The sequence below is a fragment of the Bos indicus genome, chromosome 29 (genome assembly GCF_029378745.1).
Source record: "Bos indicus isolate NIAB-ARS_2022 breed Sahiwal x Tharparkar chromosome 29, NIAB-ARS_B.indTharparkar_mat_pri_1.0, whole genome shotgun sequence".
Taxonomy (NCBI): domain Eukaryota; kingdom Metazoa; phylum Chordata; class Mammalia; order Artiodactyla; family Bovidae; genus Bos; species Bos indicus.
In genome coordinates, this window is record NC_091788.1 from 24,705,969 (window position 1) to 24,722,671 (window position 16,703).

Here is a 16,703-nt window from a genome sequence, read left to right on the forward strand (position 1 = left end):
AGCAGGAGGCAGTTCGATGCCCAGGAGCAGCCCCGGAACTGAGCGAGATGACTTGGTTCCAGAGTTAGCACAAGCCCTGGAAAGTCAGCTTCCTCCCTTCCTGTGACGGCTTTGGACGCCTGCTCCAACAGGCTCCACTTCAGGTCCTGTGATGGATCAGCCTGATCTGCCAGCGTGGCCCGGCAGATGCTGCCCAAGGGCACCAGTGGGAGCTGCCAGGCAAGCCTCCTGCCTCTTGCTCATCCCTGAGTCAGGCTCTCCAATCTCTCCATCCCCTATCCATTCTGGTCCCCACCCAGCACAGCCCACCCGCACCCTGACTCACGCCCAAGCCCCCACCAAAGTCCCTTACTGAGTCAGTGGCTAGGCCTTTGTTCCCATGGCTTCCTCTGCCTGCTCTATCCTTCCCACTTGTCCAAGTCCCTCATCAAGGCTAACGCTAGAGGAACTGATCTTGGAGCCAGGAGCTTGTGCATAGAGATCTGCCTGCTGCATGACCTTGAACCTGGAAGGGTAAGAGAGCTGCAAAGGGATCAGAGCAACAGCTTCTCCCTGAGCTAGCAGAAAAACAGCAGGAAATAAAAACAGCGGTGAACTCATAGCTACTGTTTTAGATTCAGACACGCAGACCTGGTGCCCAGAAAGGGGCTACCACAAGCTCCATGTAACCAACCAATCCTGAACTGTTAGTCAAGGCCCCGCCTCACCAACCAGTCACTTTTGCCCGCGCAGCTTTGTGGCCTTTGTCTTCATGAACCACACCCTTGCCTCTGGTCTGAGAATGGTCTTCCAGGGACTGCTGTCCCTGTGGTGTGGCCTGGTGCTGAGAAGGGTGACTCCCCTGGATTAACGCTCTGACACCCCTGGATTAACGGTCTCCTGTTGCCATCTTGAACAATTTTTAACATGGGGTTCCAGATTTTAATTTTGCCCTCGGTCTCACAAATTAGGTCTCCGGCCCTGTGTGGACCTCCAATTATTCTCTTACAGTTAATGTGATGTTTCGGCTGCATCCTTTGGAGCCAAAATCCTTTGTGTGGGCTTAGATTTTCCCTGCCTTGGTTAGCAGTAAGCTCAACATTAAGCCTCAGTCCTTGTTTTCATTTACGTCCTTTTTCTTGTGAAATGCCATCTTCTCAAGTCCTTTTCTGGTCAGTCTGGCCCTCCTTTATCTCTGGGCAGCCTTAGGGCTCCCAGCCAGGTAGGAGTCATTGCCTGCTGGAACTAACATCCCTCACAAGCATGGAGAGAAAGACAGTGCGCGTGGGATGTAAAACAGGTCACTGACCGATGTGGAAGGAAACAGATCAAGACGACAGAGCACATTGTGATTTGTGGGAAACGCACAGTGGAGAGCCAAGCAGATTACCAGGCACGAGGGCTCTGTGGCAGCAGGTTAATGCCATGGTTTCTTCATCAAGGAACTCCCTGTATTGGCTCTCAGCAGAGTACAAATCACTTTTACAAAGCGACTCTATTAGGTAAAAGTCTGTTAAAGAGATTGTTCCTACACCAAACTTGGGGAGTTGCACTTTTCTAGCTACCACAAATCCAGATATTGGCCTTTGAAGAGCATTGCTTTGAGAGCCTGAATCAGCTCTTTTGTTCTAAAGATAAAACTTGAAAGTTGTACCCAATGTATTTTAAATGTTTGAATGGCAACCTCTAGAATCTAGACTCTAGAGATCATTAGAACCGAGAAGAAAATACAAATCTCTGCAATTTGTCTGCTTCTTTTTCAGATTCAGCAGCCAGGATGGAAGGGGACCAAATCAGTCAGGTTCATTTCCTTTCTTCATGGCTTCATGTTGAACTTCCTCACACTAACCTGCATTTGTTTGGGGGCTCATCATCTCAATCAACAATCTACTGTCATCTGGAGCATACATTATATGTTTGTGCAAGCTTTTCCTTTCACTTCTGACAATGATGCTAGCTTCAAATATTTCTTCTAAGATTCCCTTCTTAGAATTCCCTCCAGGTCCAAATCAGAGGATCACACCCACATGTGACAATACAGGAGTCAAGTTCAACCTGAGCTTAGCACAGAGTCCACCTAGTCCTGGGAGCTGGCTCAGCACCAGCCTTCTAGAGCCCAACTAATTGTCTGGGTGATCCCCCTAGGGAAAAAAGCACTCGGGATTTACTTTTTCCTTCGGAACCAAAAAATCTACTGGCAGATTTATATGAGGGCTGGGAGAGAGATATTTAAGTCCTAAAAACAGAAATATTCAAAGGTTTCTGTTTTAACGGATGCTTGTAAACCACACTGAACAACCCTGTTTTATTGGAAACAATCATGCAAATGTGCCTTTTGTGGGCAATATCAGGGAGGCTACAGACAGCGGAGGAGATCAACGAGATGGCTACCTACACATGGACCGGTGCCACAATGAAGTGCCTTCCTGACTTTGCCAACAGACCATCTGGCGACTTCAGCTTATGTGTGGACCCACAAGGGCTCAAGTTTCCAAAAGAGAGCCCCAGAGGCCTCTCCACAGTAACGCCTTTGGTATCTGGGCAAAAAGTTAGGATTCACTGTGGCAGACTGGCTGGGTTTCAGCCACTCTCTGCTCAGGTAGGAAGCTCTTTGAAGCCTTAGCCTAAATGCGATTCTTCAATCACAGCGTCACTGCAGGCCTGAGGCTGTCGCATCAGCCCAAAGTGCTGGCAGTTTGGCCTCTGATGCCATCAGGACAGCTGGCATGCCTGCCCGCTTCTCTGGCCAGAAGCTAAACTCTCTCTGCAGTGGGGATGTAAGCTCCAGCTGAGATAAATTCTTCTTCTGCCAATGCCCAACAATGACTGCAGTATTTTCCTGTTTCTAGGGCACCCAGTTTTTACTTGAAAGGTTTCCTTTTTATATCTTGACTGCCCATCGCCCTCCATTTTAATGTATTTTTCAGTAAAGCAAGAAGCTGCTGAAGCCCTGATGGGCAAGAGGTTAACCATTACATTAAAGGCAAAAGGCTCTTAAGCACATCCCTGCATCCAAGTGATACCCTGCCTTTCCTTTCACCATCTCGTTTTGGTTTTGAAATACAGATGGGTCTTCTGACTTGGCATTTTTCCTCTATAGTAAATACCTCCTGGTATTTACTATAGAGGCCTTATCTATATTAGGGATCTCCCTGTGAGGCACAAGGACGTCAGCACCGCCTTGAACCCCATAGGACTGGCTTGTGCTGACTGGTGGTACACAGGAGGGGCTCAAGAGGTCACCCCATGAGACTCAACCCCACCCCCCAGCCAAGCACAAACACCTCTCCAGGAAGGGCAAAGATGGCATCTGCTGATTTTTCCTATTCTTCTTGAGAATGGCCCCACTGATTATAGGATGCTCGTTGCTATGGTGATGCTGCTGCTGCTGCTGCTAAGTCGCTTCAGTCGTGTCTGACTCTGTGTGACCCCATAGACGGCAGCCCACCGGGCTCTGTTGTCCCTGGGATTCTCCAGGCTAGAGCACTGGAGTGGGTTGCCATTTCCTTCTCCAATGCATGAAAGTGAAAGGTGAAAGTGAAGTCGCTCAGTTGTGTCCGACTCTTAGAGACCCCATGGACTGCAGCCTACCAGGCTCCTCTGTCCATGGGATTTTCCAGGCAAGAGTACTAGAGTGGGGTGCCATTGATAGGAAGGGTTAATTTATAAGGGAATTGGAAGTTTCTTCCTGGGAAAATCTGGGGTTGAGATCTTGCATCACAGGCTCCCATGACGCTAATAAAGTCTCCTAAGGACCTATGATGGGGCTTTCCTGGTGGTTCAGACGGTAAAGAATCTACCTGTAACTCAGGAGACCCGGGTTCAGTCCCTGGGTCAAGAAGATCCCCTGGAGAAGGAAATGGCAATCCACTCTAGTATTCTTACCAGGAAAATTCTATGGAGAGAGGAGCCTGATGGGCTACAGTCCACGGGATTGCAAAGAGTCGGACACAACTGAGCAACTAACACACACACACACACACACACACACACACACACACACACAAGGCTCTGTGAGGTTCTCTTTTCTCACTATAGTATCAGGAGACCACCAGTGAAGCTACTCCTCACCTCAAGCTGCGTGAAGACTACAGCTACCAAGACCCTGAAATACTTTCACAGGAGCAAAGCAGTCTCCCTCTTCCCCCTAGTCTGGCCACCATCCACAGGCATTAAACATTCACTTGTCAAGCGCATGTCCCAGTCCTAGCAGTTTCTGGTAACAAAGTTTCACCATCGGTTATCTTTTAGATCCAAGTGATTGAGGCAAGTTTGGAAATAAAGGTGCAGCTCTGTTTCCTAAACAGCTGCAATGAAGCCCTTGCCTTGTCTTCTTAAATAGGAGAAACCTGCTAGCCATGGACGCCTCAGTGACACTGTTTGGCCTCAGCATCCGTCTCAGTGGTTCCCTTACCGTACACATAGGAGATCCCCACGAGCTCAAAAATGGCGATGATGACGAGGGCATAGGAGGCGGCGTATGTGTCCACAAGCTGAAACATGTAAATTCCACCCTGGCAGGGAAGAGAGACGAGCAACGTCAGTGGGCCTGGATCCAGGCTGTGACCCACTTCCAGCAGCCAGTCCTTCCAGCCTGAGCAGGGTCATGTGCCAACAGGAGTTGAAGGATCCCCTCTCCCCTGGAGAGGAGCAACTTAACTCTGGTCAAGTAAGCCAGAGGCCTTGCTGTGTTAACAAAGCAGTCCCTTGAGAGACTCCCAAGCTCATCAACAACACAAGCCCAGAAAAGTGATTTAACATCTGACTCTTAAAAGGCAGAGGTCAAACATTCGAAGATGTAAATGGGAAAGTAGCCAAACTGCATCATTTTTGCTTTAAGCAACAGATGGCCATTTCTACCCACATACCTGCATGTGACTGATCTCCATAAGACCTTCAGGTGTCAATGGGCAGTCCTCACACATCTGTCAATGGGCAGTCTTCAAACATCCCCCTGCATCTTTACCTCACTCTTACATGAGGTTTAGAGACCATCTCCTTTCAATCCATCATTTTACAATGAAGAAACTAATACCCAAAGTGGTGACTTGCTCAAGGTCAGAGAGACAGCAAAAGCAATATACACACACATCAGGTGAGCAAATACTCATTTTACCAGACACTCAGGACCAGAAGAAACTCCAACGACTATAGATATTGTATATTACAAGTAATCAAGTGGAAATGTCTCTGGTTAGTCAAGTTGGATTTCCATGTATTTCATTTTCTTCAAGTAGGACACACCTGTCTCGTTGGCTCAAGAAGGCTACGTCTCAATTATGAAGATGCAAGAAGTATCATTAGTAGCCAAGGTGACATATTTCCCTCTGCGGTCAGAATCTCTAATGGACTGGTGCCATCTACTTGGAAATGGCAGTGGTTTGGCTGTTATTCTAAGGTCTGGGAGTTAAGAGTAAAGAGACGGAAAAGCCATCAGCCCCACCCACAACCTGCCCCCATCCGAAGCCTGTGCCCAGCAGGCGTCTTACCTGAGTGATCATTGGGAAGCCCATGATGAAGAAACAAACACAGCAGCCCAGAGTAAAGACCGGTTTGTGAGTGCGCAGGTACTTGGGGAACTCGTCCGAGATGGAGGTCACTATGGTCTCGATGGTGGCAAACTGGAATGATGCCGGAGAGGGGACGCCTGTGACACTGCCCAGCCCCACAGGCTCAAAAGAGTCCTCTGTGTCTCCCATCAGGCAAAGTGGTGTTTGTATGAGGATTGGTCTTTGGGGTTGCTTTCCCTTGATGAGTCTAAAGGATCTTGCTGGGGTCCAACCCACAAGGTCAGCAAGGGGAATCTAAGCAGGATGTGAACCTGAGAGCTATGTCTCCAGCCCCCAGAGACTGCACTCACAGCCATCCGCTAGGACACGTTAAGCGTCACTTTGTATTCATGAGATGTAAATTCCTCTCCTCCCGTTTACAGCGCATTTGATCTTGCACTTGAGGAAAAAGCCCTCCTTGCACCCAACTACTAAACTCTGAGCACCTGTCGGCATGATTTGTAGTAGTCTCAGACCCGCAGCAATTTCCCTAAAATTGACTTCGCATTATTCTCCCCTATCCGGCCCCACAGAACTTGCTTTGGCAAAAGGACACCAAAGCAGGAAGAACATAAGTAAAACTTGCACAGAAAAAAGGAAAGAGGGAGAGAGAACAGGTCCTGTGCACCGCCACCTAAGTCACCCACAGATGCAAGGCTGTCCCGAGCTTTGGCCAGGTGCCTCACCATCCCTACACATCGCTTCAGGAAACGCTGAGATAATACTACACCCAAACCCCGCCCCGGGCTGGATTAGAGCACCCCCAGGAGAGGGGTCTTCAGAAGGAGGACTGGAGCAGAGGTCAAAGGGGACACTCACCATAGTGTCAAGTCCAAGAGTGAGGAGCATCAGGAAGAAGATGATGGCCCAGAAGGGAGACAGGGGCAGCCTGGTTAAGGCCTCTGGGTAAACCACGAATGCAATACCTGGCCCTGGAAAGAGCAAGACAGATGACCGCAGGCAGGTCCAGCTCCAAGACCCCTCTTCCCGGAAGCCCACAAGGTCCGTGGCAGTCCTGAGTCGTTGACAAGACAAGCTGCTCCTTCTGCGTCCTATATTTTTACTCCTCTTCATCCGTTTCCCCAATTAGACCTCAAACTAATTGAAGGGAAGGACCAGAGGAATTAGGTCCACATCTCAGGAAACTCATAGGAGAGGCTCAGAAACAGTGGCAAAGCAGAGACTCAGGGCCAGCCCCACACTACGGCCAGGCTGTGCCCCATGCAAATAAACACAAAAACCTCCGTGTCTATATTAATGGGTTGAGGAAGGATGTACTATTATCCTCTAGAACAGTGGAGATTTTGCTTCCCAGAGCATATATGGCAATGTCTAGAAACATTTTTATTCTCATAACCAGGATTTTTGATTCTCATAACCAGGATGTCTTGGAGGATGATTACTGGGGTCTGGTGTGTAGAGAGGCCAGATGCTGCTAAACATCCTTCAATGCACAGCCCCCACAGCAAAGATTTATCCAACCCAAAGGTCAAGCGTGATGAGATCCAGAAACCCTGCTATCAGGGTTAAACATTCCCAGAACGACATCATTTCCCCCTTTTGCTACCCTTCTTCTTAGTCACTCCTCCAGGCAAAGCCATTTACGCAAAAGGTGAATCGTCTAATGCTTATTGGATCTTGCCCCACAAAGGCTTGGTAAACATGGGGCTGTATCAGTCCACAGGTAATTAGGTGGGGGTGAGGGAAACACAAGAGTTGAGAGGGTTTGGTCTCTAATGCCTAGACAGTTCAGGGCCCAAATTCAGACTCCATGACTTGCTAACTGTGCAGCCCTAGAGAAGTTAATTTATTGCTATAAGCCTCAATCTTGCCTATCTGTAAAATGGGGATAACAACAGTTCTTCATAATAGGACAGTCATGACGAACAAACGAAGTGCAGGGAAAGCACTGAGGCCAGTGCCTCACACGTCATCAACACTCTCAGAATATTAGCTCTTCTTAGGAGCAGACAAGGAACATGGAAATTAGCAGCTCTGATCTGGGTCTTCCCAAGAATATCGTGTGTGGTCTTGATAGAGGATGTCTGAGCTGCGTTTTTCTCTGCTAACATAAAACCCTACCAGCCATTCCTACCTGCCTCGTGGCCTCACTGGGAAGATGGTAAAAGACGCAGCAGTTGTGAATTTCCCTGTAAGTAGAAACCTACATGATAATGGGCAGAGACCAGGGAATGTTGGGGTAATCCACAGCCAGGGCACGTCTAGAAGCCAGAAATCGCAGCACCTGGAGTTTTTATAACTCAATCATAACAGCCCTTTTTTAAACTGGAATTTATCAGGTTGTTAGTTCCTAATGTTGCCTAGGGCTTTGGGTATTTAAAATATAAAGCCTGGAATGCCTAAGATACCCTCACCTGATACATTTATTGAACAGACGGTAGAAACAGCCTCTGAAGACTCCCTGAGTGAACCATAAAAGAAAACTCAATAGTAAACTACAGTTCAAAATTGGTCCCAAATGCAGCACACCAAGGAAGCCAGTTCAGTGCCCTGAACACCAAGGAAGCCAGTTCAGTTTAGGCTCATAAAGTGGACAAGAAGGTCTTAAAATGGCCAGGAGGACCTCGGCTGATTGCTTTAACAGGATTCCGGCCATTTGGACATTACTGCTTTTTCAGGGTGGAGAAGGATTTCCAAATATCTGGCCTGTTTCCATTTCGGTGGCCTCCCTATAGTACACAGGGTAAAGGCATCATGTTCAGAAAACTCCGTTTATCCAAGATGGCTAGCAAGCGGATTTTTTAAATACATGTTTATAATATTTTGCAGAGTCTGGGAAGAGGGACTGCCTGAGCCACGGCGGAGTTTTCCCTAGGTGAGGCCCATGTGTCTGACAGAGGCTGAGTCCTGCCACTTTCAGCAAAGCCCAGGAGCTGGAGGGCAGGCTCCCCTGCCCCGGGGACCAGGAGACTCACTCTGCCTCTTTCTAGCTGCAGGACTTTAGATAAGACTTGGGTAAGACTCTGGACATACCTCAGTTTCCTTATCCATACAATGGGGATAAATAATAGTGCCTACCCTCAGGGATAGGGCTTCCCTTGTGGCTCAGCTGGTAAAGAATTCACCTGCAATGTGGGAGACCTGGGTTCGATCCCTGGGTTGGGAAGATCCCTGGGAGAAGGGAACGGCTACCCACTCCAGTATTCTGGCCTGGAGAATTCCATGGACTGTATGGTCCATGGGGGTCACAGAGTCGGACGCAACCGAGCGACTTTCTCTTCACTTACCCTCAGGGAATCTCTGTAACGTTAAGTGTACTGATACTAGTGAAGGGCTCAGAATAATGGTCTGTGCTTACTGAGTTCTCTCCACAGCCAGGCACTATTCTGAGCCCTCCACTCAGGGCTCTTACCGTGAAAGGGGCCCAAAGGGGCTCAGCAGGCCAGCGACTCGGCCAGGGCCCCAGAGACCTACAGTGACAGCCTCCTTGGTCCTAGAGAGCCGCTGCAGACAGAACCAGGGGCTCTGGAGCCAGCGTGGCCTGCAGCCCACGGGGAGTGCTCACTCTGCTGGTTTCCTACCACCCATGCATGCATTCTCAGAGGAGGCAGCGCTGAGCCCTGCGCCTTTGGAAGCACTGGCTTCCAGGGACAGACAGATGGTGGGACGGTCCCTTCATCTTGATCAGCAGGGTCTCTGTACTATGAGGGGGCGAGGGAGCCAGGGCAGCACTTCCCAGTGGTCTGGTTACCTGGGAGTTACCACACAGGGCCCGGAAATCTACATGCACTGTGTGTTCCCCTGCTGTGTCTAATCCAGTCCTGTTGCAGGGGGGTCAGCATCTTGGTAGGGCTCTGGGTAGGATTCTGACAGTGAGTCAGCACTCCCCAGGTAGCCGTGAAGATGGCTGGGAGATGCCTCTAACAGGCTGACTTCCCAGGAAGCTGCTTTTTTGAAGTCAATGCCTGAGAAGACCACGCCCCCTTCCCTGTGCCCATCGTAAGAGCAGAAGATGGCCTGGTCTCATACCAATCCACCCTCAGTCACCCTCAGTCTGATACAGCCAAGATTTGAGGTAGTGACTTTGCTGCTGCTGCTGCTAAGTCACATCAGTCGTGTCCGACTGTGCGACCCCATAAACGAAAGCCCACCAGGCTCCTCTGTCCCTGGGATTCTCCAGGAAAGAACACTGGAGTGGGTTGCCATTTCCTTCTCCAATGCATGAAAGTGAAAAGTGAAAGTGAAGTCGCTCAGTCATGTCCGACCCTCAGCAACCTCATGGACTACAGCCTACCAGGCTCCTCCGTCCATGGGATTTTCCAGGCAAGAGTACTGGAGTGGGGTGCCATCGCCTTCTCCGAGTGACTTTGAGCCTCTCTTAAAAGGGAGCTCTAAATAAAATGCACTACCGTTAGGTCATTAAAGAGAACCAGCTTTGGACCGAATATCAAAGCACAGTCACTAATGCCGGATCAGCACAAATGAACTGAACATTCACGTGCCAATGTCGCCTAGCGAGGAGGGCATGGGGCTGGCACCTAATGCAGGCCTGACCCCAAACCTCTGTCCTGTATTCTGCAGGGCCCCCATTATACCAGGGGAATCAGACAAGCCTGCAAATCACATACGATAAAGTATGTGAGTTCAAATGAGCAGGGTTAGCTGCCTGTGGGTCTGGGAGAAGACTCCAAGGGCCCCTGCCTCTCCCCAGTGGGGGATGACACCCACTTCTGATGGGTCTGCTGGTGACGATGAGAAACTACCAAGTACCTGCTCCTTTAGCAACACATGTTTGAACTGCAAGGCTCCGTTCACACGTGGATTTTTCTCAGTAATAAATACAATACAAGACAGTCCACAGTTGGGCGAATCCATGGATACAAAGCAATCTCAGATTCAGAGGAGCTGTACCTACAAAGGGCTGATTAATAAATTATAACTTGGACTTTTGACTGCTCGGAGGTTCGGCACCCCTAACCCCCAGTATCTGAGATCTGCGTTGTTCACGGGTCCACCGTATGAACACAACATGTTAGAATCCATGAGAAGAGCTCCTCTCCCTGTTAGAATCAGAGGAAATGAAAAAAATCTAGAAAGGGCAAATTCTAGAGGAAACCCGGACCATTTGTTTGATGCTTTGTACGTACAGGAAAATAAAAATTTAATTTGGGTTTTAGCAACTTGTGCCCCATATCCCTTTCCTGGGGTAGGAAAGCGCTTGAAAGAATAAATTAACATGGCCATGTCTCAGGAATCACTATCTCTGACCACTCAGCCACTGGTTCAACTGGTTCACCGGTTCACAGCTCAGTAATGTCTCAAGAATAACGAAACACCTCAGACCTGCCAGAAAGTGGGGTAGGACCCAGCTGCTCCAGGCACCCTGCTGGCAGGAAATATGGGCAGTTGGGCGTCACAGGCACCCTGGAGACAAAGCCTTCGCTTCTCTCCCCACCCCCGAATCCCCCACCCCTGCCACCTCCCTCCTCCCCAGGAGTTTTAAACTCTCCAACCAGGGAAGGGCATTGGCTCAGCTCTGGGACCTTTAATTTAGTGCACTGCTGCAGGACCAAAATCCCTGGGGGTTCAACACTCTCTCCAGGGAGAGATAACTACCCCCCACCCCCCAGGAACAAGCTGGTTCTTTAACTCTTGGAGGCCCGCAGCGTGCTATCAGCCCCGCTGAAGTGGTGACTACCTATCCACAGGGAGACGGCAGCCCACCAAGGAGGTGAGCTGAGGCTTAGTTCTCCCTGCGCTGCCGTCTGAGCCATTACCTGAGGTCTGCAGTGAGCTCCTTGAGGAAAGACAGCTGCACAGAGAAGCCACAAGACAGGCCCACAGTCTGGGTGGTCTAGAGCCCACAGACAGTCCCGTCCCCTCCGCCCCAGCCACGGCCCCAGCCACGGTCCCGACCCCGAGGCATCTCCTAAACGCCTGATTAGAGGGTGACCCTAGTGACAGACGATGCCACCATGAAATCCCTTCATCACCAAAACCCGCTCAACACCCAAATCCTGTGTAGAATGAGGCAGGCTGGAAATACAAAGTTCAGTAAAAGTATTACATACTCTCTACAAAATACTGTGCTAGAAATATGGATTAAATGAGATTAAAAAATGATAGCCCTCTGTACACTCCAAAGAGACCACACAAGTGTTAGCCATTAACAGATGGATCACCTGGGCAGAGAGTAAACATTTATCCCACAGCCCTCCCTCCACCACCGTCCAACCTTTCCACCCGCCGGGGAAAACACCGCAGGTCTGCATTGCTAACTTAGCAGAAGGCCCTGAGAGCATGGCAGACCTTATGACCTGTGCTTTGTCAGCAGAAGGCCGCTCTTATTAATAAGCATTAGCTCAGTGCCTGCAGAGCCCTTGGCGAGGGATGCCACCCTGCGGCAGGCTGTGGCCACATCAGCTGCAGGAGCGCTGGATGGCTTAGAGAATCCTCTACATATGCCTAACAGGTAGAGACCTTACATAGGCTGGAGCTTAGCTAAAACAGGAGAGGGACCAGGGACTTTCCTGGTGGCCTAGAGGTTACGAATCAGCCTGGCAATGCAGGGGACATGGGTTCAATCCCTGGTTGGAGAACCAAGATCCCACACGCCATGGGTCAACTAAGTCTGCATGGAATAATGAAGACCCCGCATACCACAATTGAGACCCGACACAGACAAATAAATATTTTTAAAAAAGAGAGAGAGGAGAGGGAAGCAGGAAAGGGCTTTTATAGCCACCCCTCTAGGTAAGGACCGACCAGCTCTAACTCTGCAGGCGCTTCAGTTGTTCTGGGCCCCTCCACAAAGGGGGACCGAGGCTGCCCCCTCTCCAGCCCGCCCCAGAAGGACAGCTTCCTAGCACAGCAGCACAAGTGAGAAGCTCAGGATGTGAAGTGGAACCTGGCCCACAACAGCAGGGCGACGGCCACACGGTACCTTGGTCGGCCACATTCTCGATGTTCACCTTGCGTTCGTTGGCCATGAAGCCGATGACTGAGAAGATGACGAAGCCGGCGAAGATGCTCGTGGCGCTGTTGGTGCAGGTGACAATTAGCGTGTCCCTGGGGGGAAGGGACAGGTCATCAGCTGTGCTTTGTACGGAGGAAGGGACGGGAGGGACACACGAATGTGTTAGCGGACACCTGTGTCTACACCCATTTCTAAACAGGTGCTCGCTGTAGGCTGGTCTTGTTCTCTCTTATTCACAAGGAAATAGTCTGACCACAGGCTCCCTTGGGCTGAGTGTATAAGCACCAGAACAAAGCTCTGCTATAGAAGCAGGTCTCCCCTCCTGGCAGTAGCAGAGTAAGTCTGTCCATCAGAGCAGAAATTGAAGGGAAGGGGGCCTTTTGCAGAGTCTGGGACAGGAACCACATATGAGAGAAGGCAGCGGGACCAACCCAATGCCCCCAAACCTTAGAACAGCCTGGGGTTCCTGCACACAGGCTGAGATGGGCACGCCTGGAGGGGAGGAGAGAAGCCAGCAGCTCGGAGGCAGCGCCCTCTGCTGGCCATGCAGCTGCAATTCCCGGGCTGCCCTGTCCATCCTAGACCCAAAAGAAGGGTCACAGCTAGATGGAGCCATGGGGCCAAATTCCTGTCCTGGTTCTCTCCATGTTAGAGGTATAACCTTGACTAGGTCACTTTCTTTCCACTCCTATTTTAAATGCCAGCAATGACCCCATCTCGCTCACAGCTTGTGAGGATAGAACCAGATGAGGCCTGGGCCGCACAAAGCCAGACAGGGAGCAAGGGCTCAGGACACCATCTGCCTCGTCCAGCCCTTTGGTTTCAGTTCAGTCACTCAGTCGTGTCTGACTCTCTGTGACCCCGTGGACTGCAGCACGCCAGGCTTCCCTGTCCCTCACCAACTTCCAGAGCTTGTTCAAATCCAACCATCTCATCCTCTGTCGTCCCCTTCTCCTCCCACCTTCAATCTTTCCCAGCATCAGGGCCTTTTACCGATGGGGAAACTGAGACCCAGGGGAAGGTAATGGGCTCACCAACAGTAAGTTCCAGTTTGAACCCAGTCTTCCTGCCCCTCAGCCACACCACACAGCCTCATTTCTAACACAACACAGAGCCACGCTTCCCCCTTTGAGGGTGCTCAGGTTGATTCTCGTGGGCCATAAGTCAATAAGCAGCTATGATCAAAGAAGCTCAGACTCCTTAGTCTGGTATACCAGCTGTTGTGGGCTGAACTGCGAGCCCCCAAATGTGTATGTGGAAGTCACTATCCCCAGTTCTTCAGCATGTGACTGTATTTGAAAACAGGGTCTTTAAACAGGTACTTAGGGTAAGAGGAAGTCATGAGAGTGGGCGCTAATCCAATATGCTACTGCTAAGTCACTTCAGTTGTGTCCGACTTTGTGCGACCCCACAGACTGCAGCCCACCAGGCTCCCCCATCCCTGGGATTCTCCAGGTAAGAACACTGGAGTGGGTAATCCAATATGACTGAGGCCCAATAAGCGAGGAGATAAGGGTGCGCAGTGAGCAGGAGACCAGATGGGAGACTCACGGAGAAGACGGCTGGCCGCAAGCCAAGCAGGGAGGCCTCAGAAGACGTCATCCTGGTGACGTCTTGATCTTGGACTTACGGCCTCCAGGTGGTGGGGAAGTTAATTTCTATTGTTTAGGTCACTCACTCTGTACTGTTTGTTACAACAGCCCCCCAGAAACTAACACAAAGGCTCTCTCCTCAGCGGATTCTCAGGCCCCAATTCCTTCCCGCCCCCATGAGCCCACCCCTGCTGCAGTGCCGTCAGCCTGCTCCCCCGATATCTCTGTCATCCCCAGCCCCACTCAGCCCCACCTGCAGACATGCCCTGCTCCCCTGCACCTGTTGAAATCTGGCCCGCAGAGACAGCACTTGTGTGAGGCCATCCCAGCCAACCTAGGCTACAGCTTACATGTAATCTCTTCCTCTTGGTTCATGAAAGATCTCATGCATGATTAAAAATAAGAATGATGGCTACTGCTGTTTACTGAGCTCCTACTGTGTGTAAAATATCACCATGAGACTTTTGTATACATTATCTCTTATCCTCAACAAAATGTTATAATCTGCATTTTACAGATTAGAAAATGGAGATTCACGGAAGTGAAGTTTCTTATCCATGTCTTGGAGTCTTAATAAATCGTGAAGTCATAATATAAATGCAAGTCTGTCTGACTCCAAGCGTCTTTCCTTTTTTTTTTAATCAGCCCTTCAAGAGAACAAACCTTATCTTCCTACTGCTTGTCACAGACAGATTTAACTTTCAGATGTCACCTCCTCCAGGGGCTGTACGGACTCTCTCATGTCTTCAGGGTTCCGGAGCCCCCTAAAATCACCCCATCCAAGTGCCACCCTACACCAGGACCACCTGAGGATCCTGTCTGGAAATGTAACTTCCCAATGCCCAACACCTCCTGGTTCTGTTTCTTAAACCTGGGAGGGGACTCAAAGTTTGCATGACTTTGGGTTTAACTGACAAATAAAATTGTAATATATTTTAACATATTTAAAGTATGTAATGTGATGATTTGATAAACATATGCATGAAACAGGGCTCCCACTATCGAGTTAATTAACACAGCCACCACCACGGTACTTCTTCAACTGTACCACACTGCGTTTCTCATAGGGCTCACTAGAAAAATGTCTATCAAGTGGGCGTATGACCATACTTCATCAACGACTGCCATACAGCTGTCTCCGTGGACTAGAGAGCTCACAAATGACTATGCCAGGACACAGCCAGTGGGACAGCACCTCCAGAGAAATTCAGATCCATCCCAAGGGTCAGAATCAGGGTGCAAGTTGGGGGCCAGGCCAGGCCTTGGGGCCAGCAGCTCAGCTTTAGCAGGGGGTTTCCTCCACTCCAGAGACAACTGCCTGGCCCTATCTCAGGTGAAATGTGAGGTTGTGGCCTCAGGCACGTGATAACTCAGCCCAAGGTTCTGTCCCCAGGCCCTAGTCCCGCTCACCAGCCACCTCTGGGGCTTGAAGTGCCTCCACATACCTGTAGCAGTTGTTGTGAAATTTGTTGTAAGAAGAGAGAGTGATCAGGCCTCCCCACGCAGCAGATAAAGAGAAGAAAATCTGAGTGGCAGCGTCTTTCCACACCTGGGAGGCAAGAAAGGGGAAGACTCAATGTCACTGGAGGAGGCTGGTCCGGGGGAGAGGAGGCTCCCAATGCACAGGATCTGAGGCTTGGGAGGCGGGAGGCAATCAGGCCAGGATGACTCGGGCACCAACATAAATGGGAAACACACGCAGTCGTTTGCATTGGAAACCAAAGCGGCAGTGACTGACCTGGGAGACCCTAACTCCATTCTAATCAGAGGAGAGGAACTCAGTAAGCGATGTGCACATTTCATGCTGGCAAGCCCTACCACATAAAACCATACAGAAAGGAAAAGCCCTTTCTTCAGCTAGAAAACGTCTCAAAATGAAAAACAATTTGCAAAAGCAAAAATATTCATGGATACAAAAGCAAAATTGTTTACAGCTGACATTCTCACAGATTACAATTTACTAAAAATGTGAAATTCTGTAGCCCCCACCTTCGAAGGAAAGCATGCTCCATTGCCACCACACAGTGGATTTCCCAGTGCCACCTCCGTGAACCTGCCTGACAGCACCTCTTGTTTGTCTTGGCAATTTAATCGTCCTCATAAAACTCCAGAAGGCAACTCAAGAGTTTGAGCTAGAGATTTATATGATTTGATAATGACTTCCTATCATTTTTATAAATTAAATCTGGCTTTTAAGTTGTGCTTAACATATGCAAGGTATGTGCTGGCAAAGTCTGTGCCTGCCCCAACCTCTATTCTCTCACGCTCCTTGGTAACAAAGCTGTGGTTTTATTTAAAGGCAGCCATACATCCAGCCCGGAGAAGGCAATGGCAACCCACTCCAGTACTCTTGCCTGGAAAATCCCATGGACAGAGGAGCCTGGTAGGCTGCAATCCATGGGGTCATGAAGAGTCGAACACGACTGAGCGACTTCACTTTCACTTTTCACTTTCATGCATTGGAGAAGGAAATGGCAACCCACTCCAGTATTCTTGCCTGGAGAATCCCAGGGATGGGGGAGCCTGGTGGGCTGCTGTCTACGGGGTCGCAGAGTCGGACACGACTGAAGCGACTTAGCAGCAGCAGCATACATCCAGCCAAATGACCATCTCCAAGAATCAAGGGGAGGCACACCTGAGAGAGGA

The 16,703-nt window shown here is 49.9% G+C and overlaps 1 protein-coding gene across 1 annotated transcript in view; it reads right to left on the reverse strand.

Annotated features, from left to right (window-relative positions):
• The window catches only part of SLC6A5 (solute carrier family 6 member 5), a 50,146-nt gene that overhangs the window by 13,326 nt on the left and 20,117 nt on the right, over window positions 1-16,703 (reverse strand). The window contains exons 6-10 of the mRNA XM_019954488.2: window positions 15,503-15,606; window positions 12,433-12,557; window positions 6,348-6,460; window positions 5,469-5,600; window positions 4,394-4,493 (exon numbers count right to left, since the gene is read on the reverse strand). Of these exons, the coding sequence (XP_019810047.2) occupies window positions 4,394-4,493; window positions 5,469-5,600; window positions 6,348-6,460; window positions 12,433-12,557; window positions 15,503-15,606 (574 nt within the window). The remainder of the gene's footprint in view (window positions 1-4,393; window positions 4,494-5,468; window positions 5,601-6,347; window positions 6,461-12,432; window positions 12,558-15,502; window positions 15,607-16,703) is intronic.